This window comes from Oncorhynchus clarkii, chromosome 13 (genome assembly GCF_045791955.1).
Source record: "Oncorhynchus clarkii lewisi isolate Uvic-CL-2024 chromosome 13, UVic_Ocla_1.0, whole genome shotgun sequence".
Classification (NCBI taxonomy): Eukaryota; Metazoa; Chordata; class Actinopteri; order Salmoniformes; family Salmonidae; genus Oncorhynchus; species Oncorhynchus clarkii.
The window spans coordinates 6,353,061-6,369,482 of record NC_092159.1 but is presented as its reverse complement, the minus strand read 5'-3'; the positions used below and the strand labels follow the sequence as shown (position 1 = coordinate 6,369,482).

The window sequence follows — 16,422 nt, the reverse complement described above, 5'->3', positions numbered from 1 at the left end:
AACAGGAGCCCTTGCATGAACAGCATCATTAACTGGTCTAAGATCTTGAACAAACGCAAATCACCCAAGGCTTTCCGGATGGGAAGAATGGGGGTGTTGCAGGGAGAGTCTGGACAAGGCACAATTGCTCCTCTTTCTACCAATGAAGCATGAACAGGGGTAATCCCCCTCATCCTGACTCAGTGGATACTGGGTCCGGCTGGGTCTTTGCTCTTAGGTGTGACAGTCAGCGGTTTCACCCTCCTCTTTCGCCCAATGTCATACTTATCTTTAGCCCACAGAGAGTCTTGGAGACCAGCCAACAAGGGTGACTCAGTCTCAACGGAAACCATCTGTTTAGTTGGTTTTGCATTATCTAAGCCATGCACACATCGTTGAACAGGCGCAGCCCACACAGAGTATGTGTGTCAGGGGTGAATTTAGATCCATCCACTCTAACTGTCGCGACTTCCACCAAAGTCGGTTCCTCTCCTTGTTCGGGCGGTGTTCGGCGGTCGGCATCGCCGGTCCTCTAGCCATCGTCGATCCACATTTCATTTTCCATTTGTTTTGTCTTGTTTTCCTACACACCTGGTTCTCATTTCCCTCATTAAGTGTTATGCATTTAACCCTCTGTTCCCCCCATGTCTTTGTGTGGTATTGTTTGTTGTAAGTGCTTGTGCACATGTTGACTGGTGCACGTTGGGTTTTGTACCCATGTTGTTATTTATTGATGCCGTTGGTTTTGAATTTAAACTGCTCCGGCTATTACCTAGTTCTGCTCTCCTGCGTTTGACTTCACTGCCACCAGTTACGCACCCCTTACACTAACTTCCCAGTCAGTAACCTGCAAGACAGACTTCAACCAGACACCAGTGTCCTTCCAGGCAACATCATCTGTCTTAGCTATTGAACAAATGTGGTACCGTGTCAATTAAAAGATCAAGTAAAGCCTGTACCTTGGTTATCTTTACACTAACAGCACATCATTGGGGCCCACTATACATGTCACTGCGCAGTAAGCTGTTCTTGGATTGCGGTTTCTTTCAGCCAATTTTATTCGTAGTACAAATCTCTCTTCAATTGTGAAAAATGGGCGGTGCAATGTAAGTCAGTCTGGCATAAAACTGCCTGTTTGTTAAAAGTTATTGGTGACGGGGGCAGTATTGAGTAGCTTGGATGAATAAGGTGCCCAGAGTAAACTGCCTGCTACTCTGTCCCAGATACTAATATATGCATATTATTAGTGGTATTGGATAGAAAACACTCTGAAGTTTCTAAAACTGTTTGAATGATGTCTGTGATATAACAGAACTCATATGGCAGGCAAAAACCTGAGAAAAACAGGAAGTGAGAAATCTGAGGCTTGTAGTTTTTTAGCTCAGCCCCTATTGGAGATACATTGGGATATTGGTTATGTTGCACTTACAACGGCTTCCACTAGATGTCAACCGTCTTTAGAAACTGGTTTGAGGCTTCTACTGTGAAGTGGAACTAAATGAGAGCTGAATGAGTCGGGTGTCTGGCAGAGAGTCAAGTGCTGGTCATGCGCATTTCAGCTACCTGCATTCCATTGCTTTTCTACAGACATAGGAATTCTCCGGTTGGAACGTTATTGAAGATTTATGATAAAAACATCCTAAAGATTGATTCTATACTTAGTTTGAAATGTTTCCACGACCTGTAACATAACATTTTGAACTTTTTGTCCGACGTTCGTCTGGACCTGAATGCTCGTTTGGATTTGTGTACTAAACGCCCTAACAAAAGAAGCTATTTGGACATAAATGATGGACATTATCGAACAAATCAAACATTTATGGTGGAACTGGGATTCCTGGGAGTGCAATCTGATGAAGATCATCAAAGGTAAGTGAATATTTATAACGCTATTTCTGACTAATGTTGACTACCCAATGTTGGCTCCTTTGTTGTCTGAACGCTGTACTCAGATTATTGCATGGTTTGCTTTTTCCATCAAGTTTTTTTCAAAATCTGACACAGCAGTTGCATTAAGGAGAAGTATATCTCTAATTCCATGTGGAACACTTGTATTTTCATTAACATTTATGATGAGTATTTCTGTAAATTGATGTGGCTCTCTGCAAAACCACTGCATTGTTTTAGAACTACTGAACGTAACGTGCCAATGTAAACTCAGATTTTTGAAATATGAACTTTATCAAACAAAACATACATGTATTATGTAACATGAAGTCCTATGAGTGTCATCTGATGAAGATCATCAAAGGTTAGTGATGAATTTTATCTCTATTTGTGCTTTTTGTGACTCCTCTCTTTGGCTGGAAAAATGGCTGTGTTTTTCTGTGACTTGGTGTTGACCTAACATAATCGCTTGTGTTGCTTTCGCCGTAAAGCCATTTTGAAATCGGACACTGTGGCTGGATTAACGAGACTTCTATCTTTAAAATGGTGTAAAATACTTGTATGCTTGAGGAATTATTTTTTACAGTTTTGGAAACTTTAGAGTGTTTTCTATCCCAATCTGACAATTATATGCATATTCTAGTTTCTGTGGCTGAGAAATAGGCACTTTCAAATGGGTACGTTTTTTTTTAGCCAAAAACGAAAATCCTGCCCCCTACACGCAAAAGGTTAACACTCAAAGACAGATTCAATGGCTGTAGCACAGCGTATTCGACATACATATTTGAGAAATTTAGAATAATATGCAAATGCTTTTACCTAATAATAGACTACTACTGATAATATAACAACTTCAAATACTGAGCTTGTAACATTAAGTAGCCTAGGTTAACTTAGCTGGCCTTCAATTGAGGGAATTCAACAGTTCTCTGGGACATTTTTACAACTCATTCAAACTCTAAAATTAAATACATGGGAAAATGTTACCAAACATGATAATAATAGGCCTGCATTACGGTAGACAGCTAATTGTTCAATTACACTTTCCATCCTTACCTTGGAAGGTCACTGGATCTGTGCTGATTGCCTGTGAGTGTGACAATGCTAGCTAGCCAATGGGAGCCTAGTAGAACGCCCCTCTGAATAATGGGGTGTGGTTTTGGCTTAACTGCGTTGGGGAAAAGTAAGAAGAGTCCTTGACAGAAACCAAAACAACAGGATGTACAAAGAGGCGTTTCCTTTTTTCACAAATGTGTTGCTGACACAGTCACGTAGCTACTTCCTGTTGTCTCAGTAACAGCATGGCAGAGATGAAACCACAACTCTGAGAAAAACTAACCTTACTAATAACTTCACCAGAAGGGTAAGAAACTTACTTCAGTAAACATTTCAGTTTAATAATATGTTCAGATGATATGATAAAAGAGGAAGTCAAAGGCACTCAATGATTAAATCACCAGATGAATAGGAGGCCTATAGGGGACAAGGAGGGAAAAGTAGTGAATAAGAGAGGAATATGGAGACCTATAGGGGACAAGGATGATTAAAAGAGAAGAAGAGATGAATATGGAGGCCTATAGGGGACAAAGAGGATAAAAAGAGAAGAAGAGAGGAATATGGAGACCTATAGGGGACAAGGAGGATAAAAAGAGAAGAAGAGAGGAATATGGAGACCTATAGGGGACAAGGAGGATAAAGTAGAGAAGAAGAGAGGAATATGGAGACCTATAGGGGACAAGGAGGATAAAAAGAGAAGAAGAGAGGAATATGGATGAGTGAGAAAGGAGGTAAAAGAGGAGAGAAAGAAGAGGTGTAATTTAAAATTCATCCCATTCACTAACCCCCAAACCGTTTATTATTTCCTTATTCATAGCCATTTTTGGCAGAATATCTTGCTTTGTCCTTCTTCAAGTGTGTTGCATTGTTATTATTAACACATAAAATAGAAAAATATATATATATTTTAAACACAGATCTGTGCTCTTTTGCACCACAAAAATGGTGCCCATAGTCACTTTCTGTTTCTGCAGCAGTAAAATCAAAAGTCAAAGTCATGTCATTGCATGAAGTCACTTCACAGCAACATTGTAAACGTTATGAACAGTTTTGCACCTGGAAAATGTCACCCGTAATTGCTAGGATTCAGTCTTTGGTAGTACTGGGTGAAGAGTTACATTTATCTGTCAGGAGCCATTGGGAAGTCCCTCCCCTCTGACCTTCTCCTCCAATGGGTTTTGAGAAGGAGACGAGGAGAGGACACAAGGGAATAACCAATTGAAATTCTCCCATGTAGTCAGGTTGTGTCACTGGACACAAAGTCGGATATGGAGGGAGATCACCCTCCAGTGGTAGAATGACTGTTGCTCACCTCTCCAGACAGTATCCTCCAATCAGATGTGTGGTGATATGTTTGTGATTGGGTAGTGGGATTCCGGGACAGTATATCTGTCGTAGTGCGTCTGTGAGTGTGCTTCTGTCATCTGACCTGTAGAGGGCGCTCTATCTCTGATTTCATTATGAACAGGTGTGAAAGTAGATGGAATTTCTTCCCTGTACAGGACTTTCTGTATTACTTGGTTGGTTTAATTCCAGTTCAACAAACTTTAATAATGTTCTGCCTTAACTGTCAACTACTGTACGTTACTGTACATATGCAATCACCATATCACATATCACAATAAAAAGTAATAGGACAAACATTAACTAAATCATTTGGTAAAAATTCTAAGCATTTGCAATCACCATATCAACAACGTGTAATGCTAATAGGAAAGGAAAACACTTATGATAGTTTATTCTCCATCTGTGGTAGAGGGTGATGGCACTTAACTGTCCACTACTGTACGTTACTGTACACATGTACCACAGGTGTCAATAAAAGGCGGGGCCGGCGTTCTGGGCTTGCCTTAGGGGGTCTGGGCCGCCCTACCGTACCTCCTTGCCTTAGGGGGTCTGGGCCGCCCTACCGTACCTCCTTGCCTTAGGGGGTCTGGGCCGCCCTACCGTACCTCCTTGCCTTAGGGGGTCTGGGCCGCCCTACCGTACCTCCTTGCCTTAGGGGGTCTGGGCCGCCCTACCGTACCTCCTTGCCTTAGGGGGTCTGGGCCGCCCTACCGTACCTCCTTGCCTTAGGGGGTCTGGGCCGCCCTACCGTACCTCCTTGCCTTAGGGGGTCTGGGCCGCCCTACCGTACCTCCTTGCCTTAGGGGGTCTGGGCCGCCCTGCCGTACCTCTTTGCCTTAGGGGGTCTGGGCCGCCCTACCGTACCTCCTTGCCTTAGGGGGTCTGGGCCGCCCTGCCGTACCTCCTTGCCTTAGGGGGTCTGGGCCGCCCTACCGTACCTCCTTGCCTTAGGGGGTCTGGGCCGCCCTACTGTACCTCCTTGCCTTAGGGGGTCTGGGTCGCCCTACCGTACCTCCTTGCCTTAGGGGGTCTGGGCCGCCCTACCGTACCTCCTTGCCTTAGGGGGTCTGGGCCGCCCTACCGTACCTCCTTGCCTTAGGGGGTCTGGGCCGCCCTACCGTACCTCCTTGCCTTAGGGGGTCTGGGCCGCCCTACCGTACCTCCTTGCCTTAGGGGGTCTGGGCCGCCCTACCGTACCTCCTTGCCTTAGGGGGTCTGGGCCGCCCTACCGTACCTCCTTGCCTTAGGGGGTCTGGGCCGCCCTACCGTACCTCCTTGCCTTAGGGGGTCTGGGCCGCCCTACCGTACCTCCTTGCCTTAGGGGGTCTGGGCCGCCCTACCGTACCTCCTTGCCTTAGGGGGTCTGGGCCGCCCTACCGTACCTCCTTGCCTTAGGGGGTCTGGGCCGCCCTACCGTACCTCCTTGCCTTAGGGGGTCTGGGCCGCCCTGCCGTACCTCCTTGCCTTAGGGGGTCTGGGCCGCCCTACCGTACCTCCTTGCCTTAGGGGGTCTGGGCCGCCCTGCCGTACCTCCTTGCCTTAGGGGGTCTGGGCCGCCCTACCGTACCTCCTTGCCTTAGGGGGTCTGGGCCGCCCTGCCGTACCTCTTTGCCTTAGGGGGTCTGGGCCGCCCTACCGTACCTCCTTGCCTTAGGGGGTCTGGGCCGCCCTACCGTACCTCCTTGCCTTAGGGGGTCTGGGTCGCCCTACCGTACCTCCTTGCCTTAGGGGGTCTGGGCCGCCCTACCGTACCTCCTTGCCTTAGGGGGTCTGGGCCGCCCTACCGTACCTCCTTGCCTTAGGGGGTCTGGGACGCCCTACCGTACCTCCTTGCCTTAGGGGGTCTGGGCCGCCCTACCGTACCTCCTTGCCTTAGGGGGTCTGGGCCGCCCTACCGTACCTCCTTGCCTTAGGGGGTCTGGGCCGCCCTACCGTACCTCCTTGCCTTAGGGGGTCTGGGCCGCCCTACCGTACCTCCTTGCCTTAGGGGGTCTGGGCCGCCCTACCGTACCTCCTTGCCTTAGGGGGTCTGGGCCGCCCTACCGTACCTCCTTGCCTTAGGGGGTCTGGGCCGCCCTACCGTACCTCCTTGCCTTAGGGGGTCTGGGCCGCCCTACCGTACCTCCTTGCCTTAGGGGGTCTGGGCCGCCCTACCGTACCTCCTTGCCTTAGGGGGTCTGGGCCGCCCTACCGTACCTCCTTGCCTTAGGGGGCCTGGGTCGCCCTACCGTACCTCCTTGCCTTAGGGGGTCTGGGCCGCCCTACCGTACCTCCTTGCCTTAGGGGGTCTGGGCCGCCCTACCGTACCTCCTTGCCTTAGGGGGTCTGGGCCGCCCTACCGTACCTCCTTGCCTTAGGGGGTCTGGGCCGCCCTACCGTACCTCCTTGCCTTAGGGGGTCTGGGCCGCCCTACCGTACCTCCTTGCCTTAGGGGGTCTGGGCCGCCCTACCGTACCTCCTTGCCTTAGGGGGTCTGGGCCGCCCTACCGTACCTCCTTGCCTTAGGGGGTCTGGGCCGCCCTACCGTACCTCCTTGCCTTAGGGGGTCTGGGCCGCCCTACCGTACCTCCTTGCCTTAGGGGGTCTGGGCCGCCCTACCGCACCTCCTTGCCTTAGGGGGTCTGGGTCGCCCTACCGTACCTCCTTGCCTTAGGGGGTCTGGGCCGCCCTACCGTACCTCCTTGCCTTAGGGGGTCTGGGTCGCCCTACCGTACCTCCTTGCCTTAGGGGGTCTGGGCCGCCCTGCCGTACCTCCTTGCCTTAGGGGGTCTGGGCCGCCCTGCCGTACCTCCTTGCCTTAGGGGGTCTGGGCCGCCCTGCCGTACCTCCTTGCCTTAGGGGGTCTGGGCCGCCCTACCGTACCTCCTTGCCTTAGGGGGTCTGGGCCGCCCTACCGTACCTCCTTGCCTTAGGGGGTCTGGGCCGCCCTACCGTACCTCCTTGCCTTAGGGGGTCTGGGCCGCCCTACCGTACCTCCTTGCCTTAGGGGGTCTGGGCCGCCCTACCGTACCTCCTTGCCTTAGGGGGTCTGGGCCGCCCTACCGTACCTCCTTGCCTTAGGGGGTCTGGGCCGCCCTACCGTACCTCCTTGCCTTAGGGGGCCTGGGCCGCCCTACCGTACCTCCTTGCCTTAGGGGGTCTGGGCCGCCCTACCGTACCTCCTTGCCTTAGGGGGTCTGGGCCGCCCTACCGTACCTCCTTGCCTGTCCAAAATGTAACATTTATTTGACCAAGACGCGCACCAACAGAAAATCTATCTTAGATAAAGCGTCCAAGCGAGCGAAACAACGCTCCTCTGTCACAGAATGTGTAGACCATCTATCTGAAAAGACCTACTCTTTTTGTCCAGACAGCATCAGATACATAGGCTACACATACTGTAGTAAGACAGAGAGATAGTTTTGGCCACTGTTCAGGTGCTGCATTTTTTGGGGGGGGACCAGTGGCGGCCCACCCATTAGGGCGCCCCGCTTGTGATTGGTCAATAAAAAAAGCACAAAGTAAATGTACCGTTCTAGTTCTCAAATGTGCATTCAGTCAGAACTTCTCCCTCCCAATGACTCTCTCCTGCCAGACGGCTGACTCCCACACATCAGACTACATCTGCTCTAATAGGTACAGACGGCTGACTACCACACATCAGACTACATCTGCTCTAATAGGTACAGACGGCTGACTTCCACACATCAGACTACATCTGCTCTATTAGGTACAGACGGCTGACTTCCACACATCAGACTACATCTGCTCTATTAGATACAGACATCCTGACTTCCACATCAGACTACATCTGCTCTATTAGGTACAGACGGCTGACTACCACACATCAGACTACATCTGCTCTAATAGATACAGACGTCCTGACTTCCACATCAGACTACATCTGCTCTAATAGATACAGACGTCCTGACTTCCACATCAGACTACATCTGCTCTATTAGATACAGACGTCCTGACTTCCACATCAGACTACATCTGCTCTAATAGATACAGACGTCCTGACTTCCACATCAGACTACATCTGCTCTATTAGATACAGACGTCCTGACTTCCACATCAGACTACATCTGCTCTATTAGATACAGACGTCCTGACTTCCACATCAGACTACATCTGCTCTAATAGGTACAGACGTCCTGACTTCCACACATCAGACTACATCTGCTCTAATAGGTACAGACGGCTGACTTCCACATCAGACTACATCTGCTCTAATAGGTACAGACGTCCTGACTTCCACATCAGACTACATCTGTTCTATTAGATACAGACGTCCTGACTTCCACATCAGACTACATCTGCTCTAATAGGTACAGACGTCCTGACTTCCACACATCAGACTACATCTGCTCTATTAGATACAGACGGCTGACTTCCACACATCAGACTACATCTGCTCTAATAGATACAGACGGCTGACTTCCACACCTCAGACTACATCTGCTCTAATAGGTACAGACGTCCTGACTTCCACATCAGACTACATCTGCTCTAATAGGTACAGACGTCCTGACTTCCACACATCAGACTACATCTGCTCTAATAGGTACAGACGGCTGACTTCCACATCAGACTACATCTGCTCTAATAGATACAGACGGCTGACTTCCACACCTCAGACTACATCTGCTCTATTAGATACAGATGGCGCTAAAGCGAAAAGATAATTGTAATTATCTTATCAGTGGTCTCATGGGGACATCCCTATGCGGTTTGCTTTCTGTCCTGCAGCTGTGTCTGATGTGTCTGAGTGGTATAATTCCTCATGAAATGCAATACTTGTTGTACAGACGTGGAAAATACTTGTTGTACAACAGATGTTGTATGTATGGGGCACAAAGGAAGGGATAGTCATTCAAAAGTCACGTCAATCCCAATTATTTCAAACAGACTGAATCCATGTAACTTATTATGTAATTTGCCAAATTTGACTTCTGAACTAATTTGGGGTGAATTACTATATTTTAGTTAAAAAAATGCATAGAATTTTTGTTTCACTCTGACATTATGGAGTATTCTGTGTAGATCAATGTCTTTTTAGCGCAACAAAATGCAACTAAATGTGGAAGGGTCTATATACTTTCTAGAGGCACTCTATCTTCTCTAAGAAACTGCCATTTAAAAAAAAAACTTGCCGTCATATTTCTGTCATGCTAATTTGTAGACAACTCCACCCACCCACCCCCCTCCCTGTGCCCAGGGTATTCAGCCAATCAGTAGCCATCACCGTTTCTGGACCAACATGAGAAGGTAATGTACTAAATCTGAGACATTGCAGCTAAACCATATAAATACACCTCCTATTTCTGCACACACATAGATGTGTTATGGACCTAATCATAGAATTACAGAATCCCCATTACATTAAAAGGATCTCTGTGGGTCTAATAGTAAATATTTGTCATTTCACTTTTTTTTTAAATGCATTAGCTTTTAAATGTAGCTTAATTAAACACAACCCGACATTGTTTTCATCTGATTACTTCAAAAGGCTCCTCCTCAACACACGTTCGTAATAATTCCAGTTTCCAAAATGTGCACTGTGCCGTTTGATGAATAGAAAGAGACATCCTGTTACAAAACACCAGAAGGTGTAGCAACAAACAGCGATGATCAAGCAATAGGCTTGTAGCCTGTATTGATGATGATCAAATAGGCTTGTAGCCTGTATTGATGATGATCAAATAGGCTTGTAGCCTGTATTGATGATGATCAAATAGGCTTGTAGCCTGTATTGAAGATGATCAGATAGGCTTGTAGCCTGTATTGATGATGATCAAATAGGCTTGTAGCCTGTATTGATGATGATCAAATAGGCTTGTAGCCTGTATTGATGATGATCAGATAGGCTTGTAGCCTGTATTGATGATGATCAAATAGGCTTGTAGCCTGTATTGATGATGATCAAATAGGCTTGTAGCCTGTATTGATGATGATCAAATAGGCTTGTAGCCTGTATTGATGATGATCAGATAGGCTTGTAGCCTGTATTGATGATGATCAAATAGGCTTGTAGCCTGTATTGATGATGATCAAATAGGCTTGTAGCCTGTATTGATGCATCCGTTGCTGCCATTGAGTTTCTCGGTCTCTACAATGCATTTCTGCCTTGGCAAAATTGCAGCATTCTCATCCAACCACAATGCATTTTGGAGTAAATTCTACCCGTTTTCAAGTCCATTAGCTGAAACTGGAGCAGCAGCACGACCACGTGGACTGGGGACAGCAAGGAGTCATCACCTAGCCACAGAAACCCATACAGCCATTTTCCAAACAAGGAGAGGTGTCACAAAAATCAGAAATAGCATTCAAATTAATCACTTACCTTTGATGATCTTCTTCTGGAGGCACTCCCAGGTCTCTATGTTAAACAATAAATGTTTGCTTTGTTCGATAATGTCCCTCTTTATAACCAAAAACAACCTTTTTGTTTGCGCGTTTTGTCCAGTAATCCGAATGCAGAAGGCAGGTGCACTTTTTTTTAAGTACAATAAAATGTAGTATAAACACTCCGATTGTTTTTGTCATAAATAATCAATAATATTTCAACCGGACAAAAGCTTTGTCAATAGGAGGTACAGTAAAGAGAGTCGAAAACAGCAGGTCCAGGACAAGGTAGCACGTCCAGTGAACAGGTCAGGGTTCCATAGCCGCATGCAGAACAGTTGAAACTGGAGCAGCAGCATGACCACGTGGACTGGGGACAGCAAGGAGTTATTAAGGTCAGGTAGTCCTGAGGCATGGTCCTAGGGCTCAGGTCCTCCTGGAGGGGAGGGAGAGGGAGAGAGAAAGAATTAGAGGGAGCATACTTAAATTCACACAAGACACAGGATAAGACAGGAGAAACACTCCAGATATAACAGACTGACCCTAGCACCCCGACACATAAACTACTTCAGCATAAATACTGGAGGCTGAGACAGGAGGGGTCGGGAGACACTGACGATACCCCCGGACAGGGCCAACCAGGCAGGATATAACCCCACCCACTTTGCGTATGCACAGCCCCCACACCACTAGAGGGATATCTTCAAACCACCAACTTACTACCCTGAGACAAAGCTTAGTATAGCCCACAAAGATGTCCCCCACGGCACAAACCTGAGGGGGGCGCCAACCCGGACAAGAAGATCATGTCAGTGACTCAACCCACTCAAATGACGCACCCCTCCAAGGGACAGCATGAAAGAGCACCAGTAAGCCAGTGACTCAGCCCCCGTAACAGGGTTAGAGGCAGAGAATCACAGTAGAGAGAGACAGAGACAGCAAGGGCGGTTCGTCGCTCCAGTGCCTTTCCGTTCACCTTCACACTCCTGGGCCAGACTACATTCAATCATAGGTCCTTCTGAAGAGATGAGTCTTCAGTAAAGACTTGAAGGTCGAGGCCGAATCTGCGTCTCTCACATGGGTAGGCAGAGCATTCCATAAAAATGCAGCTCCATTGGAGAAAGCCCTGCCTCCAGCTGTTTGCTTAGAAATTCTAGGGACAGTAAGGAGGCCTGTGTCATGTGACCGTAGCGTACGTGTAGGTACCATTGCATACGGCTTCACTACAGTACAAATGTATTCCGTACAATATGTTATTATTCCCCAATGCCCATATTATGATATCTTGCTTGTTGTAAACTTATAAACTTGTAGACAAATACATAAAAAAGAGACAAATAATAAAACACATTAAGTTATAAAACAGTTCTCGACAATAGAGAGCGAGGGAGAGAAGAAAAGAGAAAAGAGAGAAAGAGAGAGTGAGAGAATAGAGTGAGATCAGGTGTGTGTATGTATAAGTCTGAATGTGTAAGAGAGCATGTAATTGAGTATGTGTGTGTTCATATCCACTTCATAGTGTTCAGATATTTTCACAGTTCCCATACTTTCTTTTTTTCGTGACCTGAAGTCCCTATAGAATACAGTACAGCCATGGTGTAATGGAGCTGTCTCGGAATAGCTGTCCATCTATAAAGAGTTTGTCCACAGTGAGAAAGCCACGCTTACCCTTCTCCCTTTGTTGCCATTGTAGCGGATACAGTCGCTTACGATGTTCATTTATCTACCTTGGAAATTGGTCATTGAGACCGAATTTGGTCTCTTTAAGCTCCCTTCCCCCGCTGATCGCACCATCTGGATTATTGGATGCGTCCAATTAGACTTTCATGCTACAAGTAGCGACTCCATCACCCTGTTTTCCCTGAGTAGACCATCCTTGTTGGAATCGTGGATTTTTACCTTGGCTGTGAGTGCCTTGTTTTCTCCTTGGAGCGTGAGAATTTCACTCTGGCTAAACTCCCCCCTCAGCCCTGCTACCTTCTCACACAACTTTTCCAGTGTTTCATGGATTCTAGCCAGAGCACTAGCCTCTACTAGCATCTACTTCAAAGGTAAGTAAGTCGTCCGTGTCTGTAGATGAATCTGTTTTTATTTTTTTCAGATTAAAGTTCTTTAGTACGGTAGTCGGATCTTTCCATGATGGGGTATGTTGTTCCTCCATAGCGTAAAGCTGTCTCGTCGATTTCCCTCAGGATCTCCTTAGTATCCAGGTTGGCTCTTTACTGCAATCATTTGTTTAACGAAAAGATAACAATGAGTCTTTCCCACGACAACGAACGGTGTCTGTAGTACAGCCAGCTAGCACTCGCTGAATCCATTGCTTTTAGGTTAGCTTTGCGACAGTATCAAAAATACATTTTGGATTGTTCTTATTCTCTTCAATTAAGTTGGAAAAATAGGATGATCGAGCAGCAGTAAGAGCTCTTCGATATTGCACGGTACTGTCTTTCTAAGCTAGTCAGAAGACTTCCTGTTTGGTTGAGCGCCATTTCCGTTCCAATATTCTGGAAGCTTCAGGGCTCAGGTATTTTCTGTATACCAGAGAGCTAGTTTCTTATGACAAATGTTTTTTTGTTTTTAGGGGTGTGACTGCATCTAGGGTATTACACAAGGTTAAATGTAGTTCCTCAGATAGGTGGTTAACCGATTTTTGTACTCTGATGTCCTTGGGTAGGTGGAGGGAGTCTGGAAGGGCATCTAGGAATCTTTGTGTTGTCTGAGAATGTATAGCACAACTTTTAATGATCCTTGGTTGGAGTCTAAACAGATTATTTGTTGCAAATGTAATAAACTGGTGGTCCGATAGTCTAGGATTATGAGGAAAAACATTAAGATCCACAATATTTATTCCACGGGACAAAACTAGGTCCAGAGTATGACTGTGTCAGTGAGTAGGTCCGGAGATATGTTGGACAAAACCCACTGAGTCGATGATGGCTCCGAAAGACTTTTGGTGTGGGTATGTGGAATTTTCTATGTGAATATTAAAGTCACCAAAAATGTGAATATTATCTGCCAGGACTACAAGGTCTGATAGGAATCCAGGGAACTCAGTGAGGAACACGGTATACGGCCCAGGAGGCCTGTAAACAGTAGCTATAAAAAGTGATTGAGTAGGCTGCATAGATTTCATGACTAGAAGCTCAAAAGATGAAAACGCAGTAATTTGTTTTTGTAAATTGAAATTTGCTATCGTAAATGTTAGCGACACCTCTGCCTTTGCGGGATGCGCGGGGATATGGTCACTAGTGTAACCAAGAGGAGAGGCCTCATTTAACACAGTAAATTCATCAGGCTTAAGCCATGTTTCAGTCAGGCCAATCAAGATTATGATCAGTGATTAGTTCATTGACTATAACTGCCTTGGAAGTGAGGGATCTAATATTAAGTAGCCCTATTTTGAGATGTGAGATATCACAATCTCTTTCAATAATGACAGGAATGGAGGAGGTCTTTATTCTAGTGAGATTGCTAAGGCGAATACTGCCATGTTTAGTTTTGCCCAACCTAGGTCGAGGCACAGACACGGTCTCAATGGGGATAGCTGAGCTGACTACATTGACTGTGCTAGTGGCGTACTCCACTAAGCTGGCAAGCTTGCTAACAGCCTGCTGCCTGGCCTGCACCCTATCTTATTGTGGAGTTAGAGCCCTGTCTATGTTCGTAGATAAGATGAGACCAGCCCTCCAGCTAGGATGGAGTCTGTCACTCCTCAGCAGGCCAGGCTTGGTCCTGTTTGTGAGTGAGTCCCAGAAAGAGGGACAATTATCTACAAATTCTATCTTTTGGGAGGTGCAGAAAACAGTTTTCAACCAGCGATTGAGTTGTGAGACTCTGCTGTAAAGCTCATCACTCCCCCTAACTGGGAGGGGACCATAGACAATTATTCGATGCGACACCTCTTTCTAGCTGATTTACACGCTGAAGCTATGTTGTACTTGGTGCCGTCTGACTGTTTCATCCTAACATCGTTGGTGCCGACGTGGATAACAATATCTCTATACTCTCTACACTCGCCAGTTTTAGCTTTAGCCAGCACCATCTTCAGATTAGCCTTAACGTCGGTAGCCCTGCCCCCTGGTAAACAGTGTATGATCGCTGGATGATTCGTTTTAAGTCTAATACCGCTGGTAATGGAGTCGCCAGTGACTAGGGTTTTCAATTTGTCAGAGGTAAGGGTGGGAGGCTTCGGCGGCTCAGATACAGTAACGGATGGAGGAGAGACCAGAGAAGGCTCAGCCCTCTGACTCCGACTCGTTGCTTAATGGGGAGAACCAGTTGAAAGTTTCTGTCGGCTGAATGAGCGACACCGGTTGAGCGTTCCTACAGCATTTCCTTCCAGATGCCGTGAGAAAATTGTCCAGCTGCGGGGATCGTGCGAGGGGGTTTATACTACTATCTGTACTTACTGGTGGCACAGACGCTGTTTCATCCTTTCCTATTCTTAAACTGCCTAACAATGGCGTCTGAAGCTGGCCTTGCAGCACGGCTATCCTCACCATAAGACAATCGTTCTACTGTATATAATGAGTACAGCAACTGCAATTAGAAGGCATAATGTTAATGCTACTACTTAGTTTCGGCTGTTGGAGGTCCTGTAGAACCATGTCCAGATAAAGTGTCCGGGGAGAAAAAGTTGAGGGGAAGAAAAAAAAGGATATCAAAAACGATTTTAAAAAATAAAAAGGAAAAACTGCAAAGTTGGCAGGTAGTAAAGTAACGTTAGCAACAAACCGCAAGCAGCACGTAAACAAGTCCACAAGTTGTGACCGGAAATGACAACACAAGTTCTTCAAGTGTGATGCATTGTTTTGGACACATAGGGCGCCATTTTGTGAAAGCGAATCTGGGAGTTTTCTATATGAAAATGGCGCCCATAGTCACTTCCTGTTTCTGTGACAGTAAGAAGGAAAGTCGAAGTCATGACATTGCATTACCAGTCTCTTCACAGCAACAAGTTTATTTGGGGATTTTCATTTCCTGTCAATGCTAAACTCATAAATACAAGTCAAATGACACGTTTGTATCCTTCATGAATTGTATTTTGCTATTGTAAAAACATCTGCAATTGTATTTAGTCGTTTTTCTACATATTATATAATACAAATCAATATACTGGGATGTATTTTCTGTGTTCACTCACAGATCTCATAGAGACAAAGAGATGGGGAGCAACTGCTCCAAAAGGAGGAGAGAAGAGGGAGACACTGAAGGAAGGCGAGAAGAGGGAGACACTGAAGGAAGGAGAGAAGAGGGAGACACTGAAGGGAGGCGAGAGGAGGGGGACACTGAAGGAAGGCGAGAGGAAGGGGACACTGAAGGAAGGCGAGAGGAAGGGGACACTGAAGGGAGGCGAGAGGAGGGGGACACTGAAGGGAGGCGAGAAGAGGGGGACACTGAAGGAAGGCGAGAGGAGGGGGACACTGAAGGGAAGCGAGAGGAGGGGGACACTGAAGGGAGGCGAGAGGAGGGAGACACTGAAGGAAGGAGAGAAGAGGGGGACACTGAAGGAAGGCGAGAGGAGGGGGACACTGACGGGAGGCGAGAAGAGGGGGACAGTAAATGGAGGACAGAAGAGGAGGACAGTAAAGGGAGGAGAGAAGAGGGAGACACTGAAGGGAGGAGAGAAGAGGAGGACACTGAAGGGAGGAGAGAAGACCGTGACAATGTCAACAGTGAAGCAACGTCCTTTGACCAAATGTGAGACAGAGTTTCCTGAAATGCTTCAAGTTAGTGTGGTCTCCATGTTGTAGTACCATGTTGATGACACAGGGGGGGCTGTTATCAGTGCAAAGGGAGGTCTCCATGTTGTAGTACCAGATTGAG

At 46.8% G+C, this 16,422-nt stretch overlaps 1 protein-coding gene across 3 annotated transcripts in view; it reads left to right on the top strand.

The window, feature by feature from the left end:
• The first annotated feature begins 205 nt into the window (after positions 1-205).
• Positions 206-16,422, top strand: part of LOC139423638 (NACHT, LRR and PYD domains-containing protein 3-like) — a 132,612-nt gene continuing 116,395 nt past the window's right edge. For 2 of the 3 annotated variants that reach the window (XR_011635860.1, XM_071175223.1), the window contains exons 1-3: positions 207-3,229; positions 9,470-9,519; positions 15,742-16,296. Coding sequence is in view for 1 of the 3 variants with exons in the window: in XM_071175223.1 (XP_071031324.1) it covers positions 9,512-9,519; positions 15,742-16,296 (563 nt within the window). In the remaining 2 variants the exon portion in view is untranslated. Of the gene's footprint in view, positions 3,230-9,469; positions 9,520-15,741; positions 16,297-16,422 lie in introns of all 3 variants that reach the window. The other variant, XR_011635861.1, reaches the window with a different exon arrangement.